Source organism: Lontra canadensis, unplaced genomic scaffold (genome assembly GCF_010015895.1).
Source record: "Lontra canadensis isolate GAN:19392208 unplaced genomic scaffold, GSC_riverotter_1.0 scaffold107, whole genome shotgun sequence".
Taxonomy (NCBI): Eukaryota; Metazoa; Chordata; class Mammalia; order Carnivora; family Mustelidae; genus Lontra; species Lontra canadensis.
Genome location: NW_022631101.1, coordinates 686,396 through 706,904, shown reverse-complemented (window position 1 = coordinate 706,904; position 20,509 = coordinate 686,396). Strand labels below are relative to the sequence as shown.

At 43.4% G+C, this 20,509-nt stretch overlaps 1 protein-coding gene across 1 annotated transcript in view; it reads left to right on the top strand.

The window, feature by feature from the left end:
• Positions 1-8,403: 8,403 nt before the first annotated feature.
• ZNF235 (zinc finger protein 235) overlaps positions 8,404-20,509 on the top strand; it is a 39,269-nt gene continuing 27,163 nt past the window's right edge. Inside the window, exons 1-3 of the mRNA XM_032838866.1 lie at positions 8,404-8,457; positions 18,541-18,667; positions 19,588-19,674. Coding sequence (XP_032694757.1) covers positions 8,443-8,457; positions 18,541-18,667; positions 19,588-19,674 — 229 coding nt within the window. The 5' untranslated portion in view covers positions 8,404-8,442. The remainder of the gene's footprint in view (positions 8,458-18,540; positions 18,668-19,587; positions 19,675-20,509) is intronic.

Sequence of the window (20,509 nt, the reverse complement as noted above, 5' to 3'; positions counted from 1 at the left end):
AACTAGTAGGTATAGTCTGAGGACCGCGCCCCCCCCCCCGAATAAGAAAGATTCCTATCACTCAGCAGATTCTAAAGATTTTTTTTTCTATTTGACAGAGAGAGAGAGAGAGATCACAAGTGGCAGAGAGACAGGCAGAGAGAGAGGGGAAGCAGCCCGACGTGGGACTCGATCCCAGGACCCCGAGATCATGACCTGAGCCGAAGGCAGAACAGAGGCTTAACCCACTGAGCCACCCAGGCGCCCCAGATTCTAAAGATTTAAGGCCTATCTTCCAGGACCTGGAGACAAATTTCAACCAAACTATTTATTACACAGGTGCATACAATTTAGAATTATCCTATGGTCTTGGTGAATTTAACATTTTATCACTATGAAGAGTCTCTCTAGGAATGCTTTTAAAGTGGTTGTATTGATATAATTCACATATTATAAAATTCATGATTCTAAAGTATACAATTCAATGGCTTTCAGTATGTTAATAGAATGTGCAACCATTATTCTCACTCCAGAACATCTCCATCACTCCAAAATGAAACTCAATCCCTACGCACAGTCACTCCGCGTTCTGCCTTCCTCCCAGCCCCTTCTATGTCTTCTTCTGTCTCTATGGGTTTTTCTATTCTAGACATTTCATGTAAATGGAATCATATACTATGTAGCCTTTTAGGCTGGTTTCTTTTATTTAGCATGTTTTCAAGGTTCATCCACGTATCAGTACTTCATTCCTTTTTTATGACCAAATTATATTCCATCGTGTGGATAAACCACATTTTACTTACCTATTCATCCGGTGATAGATACTAGTTTCCACCTTTTTTTTTTTAAGATTTTATTTATTTATTTGACACAGAGAGAGAGAGAGATCACAAGTAGGCAGAGAGGCAGGCAGAGAGAGAGGAGGAAGCAGACACCCTGCTGAGCAGAGAGCCTGATGCGGGGGCGATCCCAGGACCCTGAGATCATGACCTGAGCTGAAGGCAGAGGCTTAACCCACTGAGCCACCCAGGCGCCCCTCCACCTTTTTGGATATTATTAATAATAGGCTATGAACATACATATGCAACTTTTGTGTGGTCTATCAATGCTTTTTTGCCTTAAAATATATTTTGTCTGGGGCACCTGGGTGGCTCAGTGGGTTAAGCGTCTGCCTTCGGCTCAGGTCATGATCCCAGAGTCCTGGGGTCGAGCCCAATGTCTGGCTCCTTGCTCAGCAGGGAGCATGCTTCTCCCTCTCCCTCTATCCCTTCCTGCTGCTCATGCTCTCTCTCTCTCCCTCTCTTTCCCTTTCTCTCTCTCCCAGACAAATAAATAAAATCTTTAAAAAAATATATATATATATAGTCTGATATTAACATTGTATTTTAAAATTTGTCAAAATGATTTCAGGCTTAGGATGACATCTTTTGTCCAAAGAGGATATTCACTTGACTCTCAGATAGCTGAGGGCATTAGCAAATTCAGGATTCCTTTTCTATAGCTTCAAGGATATAGCTAATTTGGATTTGGGCTTCAGATCCCTGCCAGGGCAGATCTATGGGCTATTTACTCTTTCCCCTAGGTGCAGTGGTTCCTGGTATCCTGTACAAAATATAGGAGTTTCAGTGGTGCCAGGGTGGCTCAGTGGGTTAAAGCCTCTGCCTTCAGCTCAGGTCATGATCTCAAGGTCTTGGGATCGAGCCCTGCATCCGACTGTCTGCTCAGCAGGGAGCCTGCTTCCCCCTCTTTCTGTCTGCCTCTCTGCCTACTTGTGATCTCTCTCTGTCAAATAAATAAAATCTTTTAAAAACCCCAAAATATAGGAGTTTTATCAATTACCTACTTTTGGCAGGTCCTGGACTCAAACTTTTATAACCCTACACCCATGACCATGTCAAAGATAAGAGTCTTGCTTCTCAGCCTTACTGTTTTCAGAACTGGCCTACGCCCCTGGGGGGAAAAGTAGCTCCCAGTAACCAGCTTTCTGTCTAGGCTTCCCTGTTCTCCTGAATTACAGGCTTATTCATTCTGTACACATTGTCAGTTTACTGATGCTTACCAGTAGACTTTGTGTGTGTGTGTGTGTGTGTGTGTTTCTAAGCAAATAGGAATTACCTATTTTACCATTACTCAAAATGGAAGCCTCTGTTATACTTTCTAATTTGGCAGTCCTTTTGTCTTTCCTGTAATCAGACTGATCCTGTTTAATATAAGAAACTGCAAAACTGGGGCACCTGGGTGGCTCAGTGGGTTAAAGCCTCTGCCTTCGGCTCAGGTCATGATCCCAGGGTCCTGGGATCAAGCCCCGCATCGGGCTCTCTGCTCAGCGGGGAGCCTGCTTCTCCCTCTCTCTCTTTGCCTGCCTCTCTGACTACTTGTGATCTCTGTCAAATAAATAAATAAAATCTTTATAAAAAAAAAAAGAAACTGCAAAACAGATATTACCAAACATTTTTACTTTGGGGAGGAATCCTTTGATCTTAAAATGGCTAATCCTTAAAAAGTTTCTTTTCTTTAAAACCATTATTTTTCACATATTTGCTGTTACTTATTTTCCTATTCAGAGGAACATTGCCCAGGATTTGAACTGGTTTCAGTTAATCTTTTTCAGATATTTCTAGTATCATCCATGGCTTTTTGGCAAAAGAGATGTACTTTAATCAGGACTGTAGATTTACAGGAATTGAATCACTATGCTGTACACCTGAAACTGATATAATAGTGTGTGTTAACTAATGGGAATTAAAAACTTTAAGGGGCACCTGGGTGGCTCAGTCGGTTAAGCGTCTGCATTTGGCTCAGGTCGTGATCCCGGGGTCCTGGGATGGAGCCCTGTGTAAGGTTCCCTGTTCAGCAGCGGGTCTGCTTCTCCCTCCACTCCTCCTCATGCTCGTTCTCTATTTCTATCTCTCTCTCACTGTCTCTCAAATAATATCTTGAAAAAAATAAAATAAAACTTTAAGAAATAGAGGTGCCTGGCTGGCTCATTCAGAAGAGCATGCAACTCTTGATCTCAGGGTCATGAGTTCGAGCCCCAAGCTGGGTGTAGAGAGTACTAAAAAATAATATTAATAAACTTAAAATAATAAACTTTATAGCAAACACATAAGATAGAGAAACAAATTGTTTAATGACACAAAAAAATAATTGGAGAGATCCCAGATGTGGGACATCATGACAACTGACGCAATTCCTCAGCAGGCCAAAGGTCTGAAAAAAGGAACAGCAGGATAGTATTCAAGAATAAATGTGCCTGGGGCACCTGGGTGGCTCAGTAGGTTAAGCCTCGGCCTTCGGCTCAGGTCATGATCCCAGGGTCCTGGGATCGAGCCCCGCATCGGGCTCTCTGCTCAGCGGGAAGCCTGCTTCCTCCTCTCTCTCTGCCTGCCTCTCTGCCTACTTGTAATCTTTGTCAAATAAATAAATAAAATCTTTAAAAAAAAAAAAAGAATAAATGTGCCTGAGCAGATAAATAGAATGAATGGATTCTGTTTGGACATTGACTTAAACAAAGCAGTTATGAGAGATTTTGGACGTGAAAAATTTGAATAGGGCTTGGGCATGTCAATTGTCAAGGCAATTTCTACATACTGAGTAAAACAGAAGCGGAAGGATGAGTTTACTGCAAGCCTTTTGACCTGCAAATCAGGAAACTCAAGGCTACAGAAACAATGAATTCTGAGTTGTTCACAGGCTAAGGGATATTTATGGGATAAATATAAAAGTCATTTGGCTTTTTTTAGTTCATTGGTTGCCTAGTCATCTTTCTTACTTGAATCAGGGTAGCAGAGTCAAGGAAAGGAGGTCCAGAGATGGCCATGAACAGACCAGGCATTTGGGAACTGGCTGGTGTCTTCTGTTGATTTCTGAGAAGAGATGTACATTCCTTCAAGGTTAGGTTATAAGTTTCCTTTTTTGCACTTGCATTCACCAGCTCCATTTTGTCCCTGACATAAGAGACTCCCATTTTAGTTTGTTTCTGCAACCAAACTAATGTGAGTTTGCTCCTTGGTGAGTTAGAGGTAGAGACTACACTGGGTGGAGCTGTCACGCCAAGGAAATTTTGTTTGCAGCAAATAAGGAGATCACAGGGACAAGCTTCCAAAGCTGTGACTCCCCCAGCAGGGATGAGAGGTTTCTTTTTAGGGGTTAGGATGAATATTCAGCAAAGGGAGCTTCATCATTGTATGCAAAGGTGGGCCTAAGGTTGCGCATGCTCTTTAAAAAACATGCCTATTATTTAAATGAATCTTGTGCTCCTCTAAGGGTGAAGACTTTAGTGGAATAATGAAGCAGAGGTAACTGTTAGACAAGGGTATGGGACTATGGGCATGCTCTGAGAGCCGGTATAAACTGGATGAGGTCTTGAGCTCCTCGTCCTGGGTAAGGAACACGGGGTCTTTTGAAAGAGCACTGGATGGGACACCAGGGTGGCTCAGTCTTAAGCATCTGTCTTTGGCTCAGGTCATGATCCCAGTGCCCTGGGATTGAGCCCCACATGCTTGGTGGGAGGCCTGCTTCTCCCTCTCCTAGTCCCCCTGCCTGTGTTCCCTCCCTCACTGTGTCTCTCTCTCAAATAAATCAATAAAATCTTAAAAAGAAAGAAAGAAAGAAAGAAAGAAAGAAAGAGCGAGCACTGGAGTTCTACTGCTGGTTTATTTTCTCTGATATGGTTAGGCTATATCCTGGACTGCTAGAGACTTAGTTTTTGCATTCTCATTGTTCCCTTAAAAATCCACAACTACTGAGGTTTTTGCATTTCTTTGTAATTCTGACACCTCCTAGGAGGTTTTGCAAGAGGTGTGCTAAGGCAAGTAGAGCCAGTAGGACGGGGATAACAGAAAACAGCTGGGGGCCTAAAATAACTTCTGTCATGAAACCCATAGTTCCGCTTTCTTTTTCTGGAGACCCCTAACTCTGCGCACAGTTCTACAGGTAGTGGGAGATGTGAAGGATTTATTGGTAATTATTACTGAGTGTGATAATGATACTGTGGTTTTGAAATAAAATATTTTAAGGAAATATTTACCAAAGTATTGAGGAGTTAAAAACACGATGTTAGGGATTTGTTCTAAGATTCCGTATCTAAAATTAAAAAATAAAGATGATATATGAATGAGGGGCGCCTGGGTGGCTCAGTGGGTTAAAGCCTCTGCCTTTGGCTCAGGTCACGATCCCAGGGTCCTGGGATCGAGCCCCGCCTCAGGCTCTCTGCTCAGCAAGGAGCCTGCTTCCTCCTCTCTCTCTGCCTGCCTCTCTGCCTACTTGTGATCTGTCAAATAAACAAATAAAATATTTTAAAAAATGATATATGAATGAGATGGTTATAACAGTATTAAATTTAGGATATGAGTATATGGGGTACATTTTACTATTCTTTCTGCTTTTGTGTATGTTTGAAAACTTCCACAATAAAAAGCTACAAATACATTTCCATCTGAGGAGAAAAATCGTGGCTTCCTGGTTTCATTTGGGTTATTCAACCACAAAACACTTTATGTCAGGAGCAGAACAGTACATAGTAAAACTATGTAATGAAATAATCCGAGGCTGAACATGAATTACAAAACAATTTAAATTTTATAAAAAGCACATACCACAGTATTTTCTGAAGTTCCCTGCAATAGAGCTATTTTCATCTGCCACAACTCCTCCTCCTCCCCTGATCCTCCTCCTCCTCCTCCTCCTTCTTCTTCTTCTTCTTCTTCTTTTTTTTTTTTTTTTGTTAATAACCTCCTTGTATGGACCATTTGTGCAGCTCCTGGGAGCTCCCTTCCATTTACTAGAAGGGATAATGCTCAATTGAAGAATCGTTACATAAAGCCAATTAGATCTTTAAAGTCACTTGAATCGTTTTTTAATACAACTCATTTTTGTAAATGAAATTCAAGATATTTCTCTTTGGAGCATAATCAATGTTTGTATCAACTTTTTGTAAATTCTCAGCTTATTAGGATGAGTAGCTCATGCCACAAAACAGTGTCGATAGCCCTTAGGTGCCTTGTGGACAATAAAGGTGGCAGAGGAGTCAATCACATTCCCCTTATCTCTTTTCCCTTGCCTCCCCACAAGACACACCGCGTGGAGCTTGGACACTGAAGAATGAAACTTCCTAGCTACCTCCCTCCCTTCCTACAATATACCGTCTATGTTGTCATTAGCACGCCTTTACTGTTCCAGGAGATTCCCGTCCAAGAAAATTTCTTGACTGTTCATCACGGGAACTTCCACAGGTTCCATCAATCTTCAATCTTCCATTAACCTTAAATCTCTTCGAAAGCAAGCAGCAGCACCTGGCACCTAAAAACCCTCCCCGCTCCCCCCAATCCTGGACTGTAGTTCCATGAACCTTACGTAAACCTAATCAAGTTCGTTGCATTGAAACCAAACTTGCAATTCTCAGTTAATTCCAACCTTGACTTCACAGCCCCGTGGAAGTGCTGTGTCAGCTGCGGCGGTATTCTCCGTCACCGCGATTAGCTATAAACTCCGTTTATTATCGACGGCCGTAACGGTGATGCAGCTTTGAGATCCAAAGTTCTCTAAGGAACTTAGGTTCAGCCTAAGCCATTTTTACGTTTTCCATTTTTAGCACCATCCCCCCACTTGCTCCCGCTAAAAATCTTGGTTAACTTCACCGTGTAAGCTTCAGTTCGCAATTCCTTTCTCATGAGCTTTAAGAAATGTATAAAACAAAAAGAAATCTGACAGTTACAGCGCCAGAGGAAGGACTCAACCTGAATCTCATCTTTGCCCGAACCGGGAGCCAGCTGGTGGGAGGTGCGGTCCCGCGAGCTGCATTCTGGGAAATGTAGTCCAGCAGGTGCGCGAAACCTGAGGCGCTTCCCCTTGGGCATTCTGGGAAGTGTAGTCCAGGAGCTGGATATAGTCGGCGGCTCGGAGGCACTTCCGCTCCAGGAAGGCGAGGTCGGGGCCGAGGTTGCTGGCGGTGAGGTGAGTTAAGCCCGCGTCCCTGCGGTCCCTCCGAGCCTGCTTGGCCTCGGCGTGGGGCCAACAGCCAGCCGCCTTCGCTCCCGGGGAAGGGGTGTCGCGGCCGGCGGCGGAGGGCGGGGACGGAGGCAGCGGCGGCAGAGTGCCGCTGCTTGGCGGAGCCTCGGCGTCGGGGCGGACGCTCGTGGCGAGCTGAGTTTGAAGGTCTCCCGCGCTCTCCGCGTCCCCGGCCCGGGTCGCGGACCTGCCAGCCGGCGCTGCGCCCGCCTCGCGGTAAAACAACGGGCGAGTGACTTGACATCTCCTTGCCTCGGTTTCCCCTTGGCTAAAAAAGCGTTAGTGCCTTCCCAGTGGTGTTCTGAGAATTCAGTGAGATTGGGTAGGAAAGCTAGAAATCAGTGCCTGGTGCAGGATCGGACAGGACCGTGAATTCTGTCATCAAACTCGGGCCCCAGGTGGTTGGGAAGCTCCTGAGAGCCCGGCGTGGGCTCGGAGCCCCAGCTGCAGCTCCGCTGGCCCTTCGCTGATTTACGCTGGGGGGCCGGTCCTGCACGCCTGGACTCATCCGTGACACTTGTTTCGGAAGGAGAGTTCTCTTCAGCCGGACCCTGGGGAAAGTTCTCCGTGGTTTATCCCAGAAAAACAGCCGTGAGCACGGCCTCGCACAGTGCCTGCGGCATAGCGAGTCCTTAACTGTTCGTAACGTGCCGCAGCTGCGTGCCGTTAGTTTACATGCAGCAGGACTTCTTAGTCTGCGGTTATTAGTTATTATTTGCCTCCGTGAATACGGGAGAAGAAACTTAGTTGAGGCTCTTCCAGCTTAAAACATGCTCAAATAATTACACTTACTAAAATGGTGTAATTGGGGGGGGGGAATCATGACAGTTTTTCATTAGCAGTACAACAAATTATCTGTGGGATAACCAATCAGCATTAGACTTTGCTAGGGTAACGGTAAGTCATGGCTCTGAATTCTGAGCGTCTTAAAACATTCATTTTTTTGGAACAAATCTGCAAGGGAAGTTTTACGAAGCATAATGGCATCTGCTTATTTGACACTGCAGGACATAGGGTATACTGACATTACTATGATCCCCGTTTACATGTGACTGGATCGAGGCGCAGAAAGATTAATAACTCTCTAAGTGTTTATGCTGCTAGGAAGTAGAAAGCAATAAGTAGAAATGCAGAATTTGAACCCAGCTACTTTGGCCCCATTAAGTTATATTGCCTGTATGTCTCTCATTTCCTCTCCTACCCAGGCTCAGGAGTGCTCTGGAAACTACCAGAAGCACTTATGTTAGGGACTGTTTTTGTATGAAGGCAGCTGACTGAGGGCGCCCAAGGGAAGTTGGAATCCAGCTCCTGTTCTGAGTTCTGCCTGGAGAAAGAGGCACCTTTTCCTGTTGGCACAAAGCACCACACAGACTAGCAGCTCTCTCATGATGACTTTCCCTTCCACAGTTTTGCTGTCCCAGAGCTCTGCCTCTCCCCAGAAGGAAAAGGAGAAAAATGACCAAGTTCCAGGTAAGTTGGGCTTGCCTTCCTATTCCTTGAAATGATGTCTCATTTCAAAAGATCGGATGCATTTTACCCCTGCTTTGAAAGGGTAAAAGGGCACCTAGGACATTTGCTTTTTATTTCCAAATAACGGTGTGAAAATTAATATTAAAAAGAAAACAACTTCCACATTACAAACCTGTTTACAAATTAGTTTTAATTGTCCCACATTCCTTCTCATTTGAGTTGACATGTCTAGATTTGTAATCATACTTTAAGTACATTTTGGATTTTTATTTATTTATTTTTCAAAGATTTCTTTATTTATTTGACAGAGATCACAAGTAGGCAGAGAGGCAGGCAGAGAGAGAGGAGGAAGCAGGCTCCCTGCTGAGCAGAGAGCCCGATGCGGGGCTTGATCCCAGGACCTGGGATCGTGACCTGAGCTGAAGGCAGAGGCTTTAACCCAGTGAGCCACCCAGGTGCCCCCATTTTGGAATTTTAAATGTAATTTTATATTACCTATAATTTATGATGATGATGATGATGATGATGATGATGATGATGTTAGTCATTATATAATACATCATTAGTTTTTGATGTAGTGTTCCATGATTCATTGTTTGCATATAACACCCAGTGCCCATTGTAGTGCGTGCCCTCCTTAATACCCATCACCAGGCTCACCGTCCCCCCACCCCCTCCCCTCTAAATCCCTCAGTTTGATTCCTGAAGTCCACAGGTTCTCATGCTTCGTCTCCCCCTTTGAATTCCCCGCCTTCATTTTTCCCTTGCTTCTTCTAATGTCCATTGTGCTATTCCTTATGTTCCACAAATAAGTGAAACCTTATGGTAATTGTCTTTCTCTGCTTGACTTATTTCACTCAGCATAATCCCCTCTAGTCCCATCCATGTCGATACAAATGGTGGGTGTTCATCCTTTCTGATGGCTGAGGAATATTCCATTGTGGATCTGGACCACATCTTCTTCATCCATTCCTCTGTTGAAGGGCATCTCGGCTCCTTCCACAGTTTGGCTATTGTGGCATTGCTGCTATGAACATTGGGGTGCATGTGGCCCTTCTTTTCACATCTGTATCTTTGAGGTAAATACCCAGGAGTGTAATTGCTGGGTCATAGCTCTATTTTTGATTTTTTGAGGAACCTTCACACTGTTTTCCAAAGTGGCTGCACCAACTTGCATTCCTACCAACTCTGTAAGAGGGTTCCTCTTTTTCTACAGCCTCTCCAACATTTGTTGTTTCTTGCCTTGTCGATTTTTGCCATTCTAACTGGTGTAAGGTGGTATCTCCATGTGGTTTTGATTTGAATCTCCCTGATGCCTAATGATGATGAACATTCTTTCATGTGTCTGTTAGCCATTTGTATGCCTTCTTTGGAGAAGTGTCTGTTCATGTCTTCTGCCCATTTTTTGACATGATCATTTGTTTTGTGGGTGTTGAGTTTGAGAAGTTCTTTATAGATCTTGAATATCAGCCCTTTATCTGCAGTGTCATTTGCAATTACCTTCTCCCATTCCGTGGGTCGCCTCTTTGTTCTGTTGACTGTTTCCTTTGCTGTGCAGAGTTGTTTTATCTTGATAAAGTCTCAAAAGGTTATTTTCACTTTTGTTTCCTTTGCCTTTGGAGACATGTCTTCAAAGAAGTTAATGTGGCTGATGTCAAAGAGATTACTGCCTATTTTCTTCTCTAGGATTTTGATGGATTCCTGCCTCACATGAGGTCTCTCATGCATTTCGAGTTTATCTTTGTGTATGGTTTAAGAGAATGGTCGAGTTTCATTCTTCTATACATAGCTGTCCAGTTTTCCTAGCACCATTTAGTAGAGTCTTTTTTCCACTGGATGTTTCTTCCTGCTTTGTTGAAGATTAGTTGACCACAGAATTGCAGGTCCATATCTGGGCTCTCTACTCTGTTCCCCTGGTCTATGTGTCTGTTTTTTTTTGCCAGTACCGTGCTGTCTTGGTGATCACAGCTTTGTAGTAAAGCTTGAAATCAGACAACGTGATGCCCCCAGTTTTGTTTTTCTTTTTCAACATTTCCTTGGCAATTTGGGCTCTTTTGTAGTTCAATACAAATTTTAGATTGTTTGTTCCAGCACTTTGAAGAATGCCATTGGTATATTGATCGGGATGGCATTGGAAGTATAGATTGCTCTGGGCGGCATAGACATTTTAACAATGTTTATTCTTCCTATCCATGAGTATGGAATGATGGAATGTTTTTCCATCTCTTTGTGTCTTCAACGCCTTTTCATAAGTGTTCTGTAGTTTCTAGAGTATAGATCCTTTACCTCTGGTTAGATTTATTCCGAGGTATCTTAAGGTTTTTGGTGCTATTGTAAAATTCCCTAATTTCTCTTTCTACAGTTACACTCTTAGTGTATAGGAAAGCCACTGATTTCTGTGCATTGATTTTGCATCCTGCCACATTACTGAATTGCTGTATGAGTTCTAGTAATTTGGGGATGGAGTCTTTTGGGTTTTCCACATGAAGTATCATGTCCTCTGCAAAGAAAGAGAGTTTGACTTTTTCTTTATCAGTTCAAATGCCTTTTATTTCTTTTTGTTTTCTGGTCGCTGTTGCTAGGACTTCTAGTACTATGCTGAATGATAGTGGTGAGAGTGGGCATCCTTGTCGTGTTCCTGATCTTAAGGGAAGTGCTCTCAGCTTTTCCCCATTGAGAATGATAATTCGCTGTAGGCTTTTCATAGATGGTTTTTATGGAATTGAGGAATGTTCCCTCTATCCCTACTCTCTGAAGAGTTTTAATCAGGAAAGAAGGCTGTATTTTGTCGATGCTTTTCCTGCATCAATCGAGAGGACCATGTGGTTCTTGTCCATCCTCTTATTAATGTGTTCTGTCACATTGATTGATTTGTGAATGTTGAACCACACTTGCTTCCCAGGGATAAATCCCACCCAGTCATGATGGATAATCCTTGTAATGTACTTTTGGATCCTATTAGCTAGGATCTTGTTGAGAATCTTGGCATCCATATTCACCGGGGATATTGGTCTGAAATTCTCCTTTTTCTGGGTCTTTGCCTTTCCGGGATCAAGGTAATTCTGGCCTTATAGAATGAGTCTGGAAGTTTTCCTTCTGTTCCACTTTTTGAAACAGCTTCAGGAGAATAGGTTTTATTTCTTCTTTGAATATTTGGTAGATTTCCCCAGGGAATCCATCAGGCCCTGGAATCTTGTTTTTTGGGAGGTTTTTGATCACTGCTTCAATCTTGTTACTAGTTACTGGTCTATTCAGGTTGTCAATTTCTTCCTACTTCAGTCTTGGTAGTTTTATAGGTTTCCAGGAATGCATTCCTTTCTTCTAGGTTGCTTAATTTTTTTTGCATTTGGTTGTTGGTGATAATTTCTAAAAATTGTTTCTTCCAATTTTAGTATATGTGCTGCTGAAGCGAACACTCTAAGAATTGTTTCTATTTCCTTGGTGTTAGTCATGATCTCTCCCCTTTCATTCATAATTTTATTACATAATTTTATTAATTTGGGTCCTTTCTCTTTTCTTTTGGATACATATGGCCAGTGGTTTATCGCTCTTACTAAGTCTTTCAAAGAACCAGCTTCTAGTTTCGTTGATGTGTTCTCCTGTATTTCTGGTTTCTAATTCATTGATCTTTGCTCTAATCTTAATTATTTCCCTTCTTGTGCATGGCTTAGGCTTTATTTATTGTCTTTTGTTTGTTGTTTTTATTTGTTGTTCTTGCTACCCCAGCTTTAAGGTGTAAAGTTAATTTGTGTATTCAAGATTTCTTCTGTTTTTTTGAGTGAGGCTTGGATGGCTATGTATATCTCCCTTAGGACCACCTTTGCAGTATCCCTTAGGTTTTGGACTAATGTGTTTTCTTTCTCATAAGTTTCCATGATTGTTTAAGTTCTTCTTTGATTTCCTTGTTGACCCAAACATTCTTGAGCAGAATGGTCTTTAGCTTCCAAGTGTTTGAATTTTTTCTAAACTTTTTCTTGTGGTTGAGTTCCAGTTTCAAAGTATTGTATTGTGAGAACATGCAGGGAATAATCTCAATCTTTTGATATCAATTGAGACCAGATTTGTGACCCAGTATGTGGTCTATTCTGGAGAAAGTTCCGTGTGCGTTCAAGAAGAATTATTCTGTTGTTTTAGGGAGGAATGTTCTGTATATGTCTATGAGGTCCATCTGGTCCAGTGTGTCATTCCAAGCTCTTGATCCTTTGTTGGTTTTTCGGCTTAGATGATCTGTCTAGTGCTGAGAATGGAGTGTTGAGGTCTCCTACAATTAACATATTGTTATCAATATGTCTTTATTTTGGTTAACAGATGGCTTATGTAGTTGGCTGCTCCCATGTTGGGGACATAAATATTTAGAATTGTTAGATCCTCTTATTGGATAGACCCTTTAAGAATGATATACTGTCCTTCTGTATCTTTAACTCCAGCCTTTAGCTTAAAATCTAATTTGTCTGATGTGAGAATTGCTACCTCAGCTTTCTTTTGAAGTCCGTTGGCATGAAAGATGGTTCTCCATCCCTTCACTTTCAGTCTGGATGTATCTTCGGTTCAAAACGAGTCTCTTATAGACAGCATATGGATGGGTCCTGTCTTTTTATCCAATCTACAACCCTGTGCCATTTCATGGGAGCATTTAGGCCATTCGTGTTGAGAGTGATTCTTGAAAGATATGATTTTATTGTCATCATGTTGCCTGTGAAGTCCTTGTTTCTATAGATTGTCTCTGTACATTTCTGTATCACTCTTGGGGTCATTCTCCTTTTATAGAACCCCCCCCCCTTTAATATTTTGTGCAGGGCCAGCTTGATGGTCACATATTCTTTCAATTTCTACTGCTCTTGGAAGCTCTTTGTCTCTCCATCCATTCTGAATGACAGCCTTGCTGGATAAAGTATCCTTGGCTGCATGTTCTTCTCCTTTAATACCTTCACTATGTCTTTACCAGCCCTTTCTGGCTTGCCAGGTCTCTGTGGACAGGTCTGATGTTATTCTGATGTGTTCCTCCCCCTGTACATAAGAAATGTCCTCCTCCCATTGCTGCTTTCAAGATTGTTTTCTTGCATCTTTGATTTATGAATTATACTATAATGTGTCATAGCATTGGTCTGTCCTCATTGGGAGGGGTCCTCTCTGCCTCTTTGACATGAATGCTTGTTTCCTTTCCCAAATTAGGGAAATTCTCAGCTACAGTTTGCTCAAATATATTTTCTAGACCCCCCTCTCTGTCTCCACCCCTCAGGGATCCCAGTAATTCTAATATTGAAATGTTTCACTGAGTCACTAATCTCTCAGTTTGATCCCTTGTATTTTTGTTTTTCCCATGCCACCTCAGTTTCCTTCTTTTCTATCTTCTCATTCTCTAGCTCACTAATTCGTTCTTCTGCCTCGTTTACCTGGCAGTCGGAGTATCCAGTTTAGACTGCCTTTCATTCATAGCATTTTTAAGTTTGGCCTGATTAGAACTCATTTCTGCCCTTAGAGATTCTATATTATCGTTATTTTTTTTCTCAAGCCTAGATATTGCCTTGATAATTGTTACTCAGAAGTCTATTTCCAACATCTTGCTCATATCCATATCCATTAGTTCTGTGACACAGGCCACAGTCTCTGATTCTTTCCTTTGTTTGGGGCTCCTCCCCTTAGTCATTCTGTTGAGGGGTGGTTGAGGGAATGTACAAACTATTGACCATAACCCAAGCAAGATACACCTGTTTTATAAGGATCTTAGGGTTGTCGGCCTCTTGTTCTTTCAGCATGTCTTCTGGGGGAGGGGCCTGCCGCACTGTTCCTCAGACAATCCTGTTTGGACAGAGTTGCCCTCTCCCCTGTGGGGGAGTATGCGCTCAGTGAAAACCGGTTTTGGGGGGAGGGGAGTTTTGTTCTCTGGTGGCTTTCCCTAGTGGCTTTCCTCATCTCTTCCAAGAGTCAGAGCAGAAGTGACCTTATCCAGTCCTTTGTCTCAGAATAGAGAGACCTCCGTCTGTTCTCCAGAAAGCCCTCCAGGCCACACTGTTTCTGTTTCTGTCTCTGCTGCTGAAAACTGCAGCCTCCTGGGCTGTTTTCCCCACAGCAGCACTCTCAACCATCATTCCCAGGGCTGGGCACATCTCTGCCCTTTGCACTTCTAAAACTGCCAGCACCCCTGTAGTTCCAGGTTTCAGTCTGGGGGGGCTGCCCTGAAGTCCTTTCCCTGTGGCCTCCAGTCTTCGAAATCTGTGCCAGGTCCACAGTGCAGGAGGCTTTTGCCTTCCTGGCACAAGATCACTGAGGCTCCCTCCCCCTTCCGTGTATCCTCCTATATCTGCTTGCGGAATCACAGCTCCCTGCTTCATACCTGGACCAACTGCTGGAGACCTTCTGTTTGTAGAGCTCCAGATGCATCTTCTTATATCTCAGGCAGATTTCTTGGGTGTCCAGGATGGATAGATGTCCAGCTCAGTTCAGGGAACCGGTTGAAATAGAGTCCCCTACTCCTATGCCTCCCCCCGCCCACCATATTACCTACAATTTAAATGATCACATCATTTTCCATAATTTACCTACTGCTTTACCCTATGTCGCGGCCAGCGTGACAAATCAACCAGGAACGTGAGGGTAAGAGGATGCTGAAAAGAAATTAAGAGACAAAGAGATGGAGACAGGAGGAGCACCAAGGAGGATGTCCAATAGTGCCAATTTTATTCAAGGCTGTGAAGCATTTTATAACTAACAGAAACAATCGTAAGAAAAGTGTCTATTTTTAGCTGATTACTAAAGAGTTTGCAACAAGCACAGAAAATCCTTCAAGCTTTCCCATTATCTATTTCCTAGACATCAATAGCAGACCTTCTAGCGCCAGATGTACTGACTTCAAGGCCACTCAAGACATAGTTTATGTAAGGGCAGCTCAGTCTTACAGTGGTGTAGTCCATAGCCCGTGCAAGGACAGCAAGGACCAGCCAAGAATTTCTGACCCCGGCCAAATCGTCTCTATCTGACTAGCGAACGTGCGGGAAGACCCTTTCTCAGTGCTGCTCGACTTTATCGACCTAAGCCTTTTGTTCGGCCATTCAGCCTTTACAGGAGGCCCAAGTCAGGGCCTGGTTTGGTTCTCGTCTCAAGCCTTAACCGTGGCCTCCCACAACCCTAATCTCCATTTATGTGGATTTTACCATTTTAAAGATGTTTGCGGTAATAGTTTGCTAACATCATATAACCTTCCTGTGCAGAAACTCTGAGATCTCAGGGTTTTGTTTGTTTTTTTTTCCCCCCCTCTTTAAAGCTCCAGGGACTCCATGGTTTTCTCACATGTGGTGCCTCACATTTTGTTGTAAGAATGTGTATCTAAAGTGTGGCTTGGTGTGGCAGAGTCCATCTCAGACTGAAGTCAGAGAAAATAATTTTAGTTGTCTTTAAACAAGAAGAGCCAGATTTGGAGTGTACCTGGCTGGCTCAGGCCATACAGCATGAGATTCTATATCTTGGGGTCTTGAGTTCAAGCCCCATGTTGGTCATAGAGCTCACTTAAAAAATAAGTAAATAATTTTAAAAAGCTAGATTCCTTTTTTATTCTAAGTTAAACCATGTGCGTATTATAGTTAGATGTTTGTTCATTGGCATGTTAGTATATTTTAAAGAAGTACATACTTAGTTTTAAAAATCCTTAGTACTAGGGATTTACCAGACATTTACTCTATGGAACAGATGTGTGAGGATATAGGTGGTCTTACCTGCATTTTAAGATGAAGAAACAGGCTTGTGAACCTTCAGATACCTACTGACATCCACTCAGTGCCCAGTGACACTAAAGTTCCTATTGTCTAAGCCAGGAGTTTCAAGTGTTAAATCACATTAAATGGAAAGATCGAAAAGAAAAGAGACTTCTCTATTCAGGGACCTGAGGCCAGGCTGCATGCGTGCTGGCATGGCTGGTAGACGGAAGACTCCAAAACTAATACCATCCTCACCTAATTCCCTTTCTTAGTGGCTGTCTCTCTGTCAGATGTATCAGCTCGTTGTTTAGTGTATAGATGCGCAGAACTCTAGCTAGAGTTGAGATAATTTTTATTTCTATACAGAAGAAGTTGGTATACATAATAGGAAACAGGAGCCAGTGGGCGGGGCAGTGAACATGGGAATTTATACACACTAGGAAAAAGGCTTAATATTCTCAGTACAAATTTTACTGATCTGTAAGATACTCTATAAATCTATAGGATTATGAGCAAAGGAAATGAACAGGTAATATATAAAAAAAATCAAAAGATATTTTAAAAATTATTTGGGTATTGGGACACCTGGGTGGCTCAGTGGGTTAAGCCTCTGTCTTCAGCTCAGGTCATGATCTCAGGCTTCTGGGATCGAGCCCCGCATCGGGCTCTCTGCTTGGCAGGGAGCCTGCTTCCCTCTCTCTCTGCCTGCCTCTCTGTCTACTGGTGATCTCTCCATCAAATAAATAATTAAAAAATAAATAAATAAAAGTCTTAAAAAAATTATTTGTGTGTAGTTGACATGCTATGTTGAAAGACAGTTTTTAAAAAAAATTAAATAAGTGGAGGGGCAGCTGGGTGGCTCAGTTGATTGAGTGTCCGACTCTTGGTTTCAGCTCAGGTCATGATCTCAAGGTTGTGAGATCAAGCCCTGAGTTGGGTTCCACACTCAGCACAGAGTCTGCTTGAGATTCTTTCCCTCTCCCTCTGCCCTGCCCTGCTTGCGTGCATGTTCTCTCTCTCTCTCTCTCTCTCTCTCTCCCTCCCTCAAATATTTTTTAAAAATTAAAAAATGAAATAAGTGGAAATTTTTTTTAAAGTTTTGATCACTTATCAAATTACCCAAAATTTTAGAAATAAGATAATGTCTAATTTTGGCCAGAAGATAGAGAATCAGGGATACTTCTGTTCTCTTACAGGAAGAGTTCATTGGGAAAATTGTCATTATATTAGCAAAATAAAGGTGCCTATTTTTCAACAGTGCAATTGCCACTTCTTGGAACTTATCCTAGGGAAATAACAGGACAGTTGGCTGAGATCTGCATAAAAAAAAAATCCTGCAGCATTATTAATAATGTAGAAAAGTTATTCATTACTTGGAATCATTAAATATATTCTAGATCACCACTTTTACAGAATATTATGCAACCAGGAACAATGATGGTAGCAGTAAGAGTGACGGCTAACATTTGTTGAGTACGTAATGCACATTAGATGCTGTCCTAAGTCCTTTATATATTCTTTTTTTTTTTAAGATTTTATTTATTTATTTGACAGAGATCACAAGTAGATGGAGAGGCAGGCAGAGAGAGAGGGAAGCAGGCTCCCTGCTGAGCAGAGAGCCCGATGCAGGACTCGATCCCAGGACCCTGAGATCATGACCTGAGCTGAAGGCAGCGGCTTAACCCACTGAGCCACCCAGGCGCCCCCCTTTATATATTCTTATTTGATCCTTATGATGTAGACTATCACACAGATAAAGACATTCAAGTATTGAGAAGTTAGGTGACTTGACCACCGTCCCAAAGTCAGTAACGGACAGAGCCTTAGAGGCATGTAGTCTCCAGAACACAGGCTCTTAACCTTGACACTGAATTCTGCATTTGACAGATAGGGCGTGCTCCTGAGATCCCAGAGAATGAACTGTGCACCTGCCCGGGAGGGGGGCCGAAGGCCTGTTGGATGGGCACACGTGGACGAAGTAGTGGGACTGCCCAGTGAGAGAAGGAGACGGCCACTATTAAATACTATTGAAACGAATTCATGCAACATTTCTGACAAATTTCTTAGAAAATTTGGCACTGTTGGTCAAATTCTAAAATGTGTGTGTGATACGATTTGACCATGACAGTTCTAGAGACATAACTGTATGAAGGGCACCGTGTTGCATGTACACTGGTGGTTTTTGTTTTCTTCTTCTCTTTCCTTCTCCTCCCCTTGGGACCCTTACATTTTTGGTGTGCTCGTGAAGGGGAGAGATTACCACTAAGAAGAGTTGCTCCGATCCCTCACATTGTGGAACAACGTCCCCATAGCTCCTCCCCCTCCTCAGCACGGCCCCGCTGCCAGTGGCCACTGAGTGTGAGATCAAGTCTGCGTGTGCTTGTTGTTGTAGGAGGCGGTGACGTTCAAGGACGTGGCGGTGGTCTTCAGTGAGGAGGAGCTGGGGCTGCTGGATTCCACCCAGAGGAAGCTGTACCGTGACGTGATGCTGGAGAACTTCAGGAACCTGGTCTCTGTGGGTGAGGATAGGATCCTTCTGGAACTCATCCCCTCAAGCAGGGTTTCTCCTGACGTTGGAGGCAGACAGTTCCTTGTTTTGAGGCTCCTGTGCGTTTTAGGATGTTTAGTGGCGTCCCTGGCCTCTGCCGACTAGTTCGAGGCTTCAGGACTCCTCAGACACCAGAGTTTTCCAGTCCCTTTGGAGCACAGAGACAAGACATTTCTAGTCTTTATTCCAAGGCAGGTGTTGTCTTGTGTAAATGAACTGTAAATGGACAGTTAAGCTTGTCTTTACCTGGATCCGTATTTCGTCTATCTTTTTTAAATTCATTGATCATGATCTACTGGTGGGTCAGGGAACTAATTTAGTAAAGTGTGTCAGCGGTCTTATTGAATACTTACAGAACAGAGTAGCAGCATCAGAGCTCCTTAGAATGGCGCACGTCCGTGCACATGGCAGCAGTCAGAGCGAGTGGTTTCCAGGGAGGGGTGTCAGACTGGGAAGGATGCAACAGAAACAGACCTTGGTTAGAAACAGTTCACTTTAGGGGTGCTGGGGGGTCCTCAGTTGGGTAAGCATCTGACTTTGATTTCGGCTTAGGTCATGATCTCAGGGTCATGAGATGGAACCCCGCATGGGGCTCTGCACTCAGCCCAGAGTCTGCTTGAGATTCTCTCTCCCTCTGCCCCAACTTCCTCCAAAAAAACAAAAGCGAAAAAGAATAAGAAACAGTTCATTGGATCACTTACTTCGAGAATTTGTATGGTAGTGATATACTTCTAATGATACCAAGTGTATTCCTTATTGTGGGTGGTGATAGGAAAGTGATAAACGCTGCCTTGGGGAGAGACAGAGCCTTATTATGTTATGGGATCGGAGCCAAAATTTTTCAGTACTTTGGCCCTTAATGTTTTCCACTTTTATCTTACCGCTTCATAGGGCATTCATCCTCCAAACCAGATATGATATCCCAGTTGGAGAGAGAGGAGGAGAAGCTTTGCGTGAAGGAGATCCGCACTGAAAGAGGTAGGCACTCGGATAAGAACTGTGCGGCTGGGGTCACTGTAGGTGACGGCCCCATTGTTCTGCCTCTGTTCTCGATGATCTTTGCACGGCAGCCAGAGAGATCCTTTGAAAATATGAATCATAGCACGTCACTCATCTGTTTCAAACCCTCCACAGGCTTCTGCCTTCACTTAGAGTAAAAGTGGGAGTGCTCGTGGCGCCTGGGGGGCCGGTCATTGAAGCATCCACCTCTTGTTTGGGCCCAGGTCGTGATCTCAGGGTCGGGAGAGTGAGCCCTGCGTCAGGCCCTGCGCTCAGTTCAGAGTCTGCTCGAGATTCTCTCTGCCCCTCTGCCCCTCTGCCCCTACCTGTGCGCTCTCTCTCAAAAAAAAAACAACAAAAAACAACAAAAAAACAAAAACAGGTGCCTGGGTGGCTCAGTCAGTTAAGTGCTTTTCCGGTTCAGATCATGATCCCGGAGTCTCAGGATCGAGTCCCGCATCGGCTCCGTGCTCAGTAGGGAATCTTCCTCTCCCTCTGCCCCTCACCCTACTTGTGCTCACTCTCTCTCTCTCTCTCAAAAAATAAAAAAAACACAAAAACCAAAGTGTTCAAGGGGCCTGGAAGGCCCTGTAGTATGTGCTCATCCCCCAGCTTCAACACTCATTCTGTATTTTTCTCCAGTTCTCTCCTCCCACCTCCCACTGCTTTGCCAACCTGACTTGTGCCTCAGACAACACAGATACGCTCTACATCAGGACCTTTTCCCATCTCTTCTCTGGCTGGAATGCTGCCAGCCTGTAACATCCAGTCACTCTGGCTTGCTTTCTTATGTCGCTGAGAAGTCCTTTCTTCC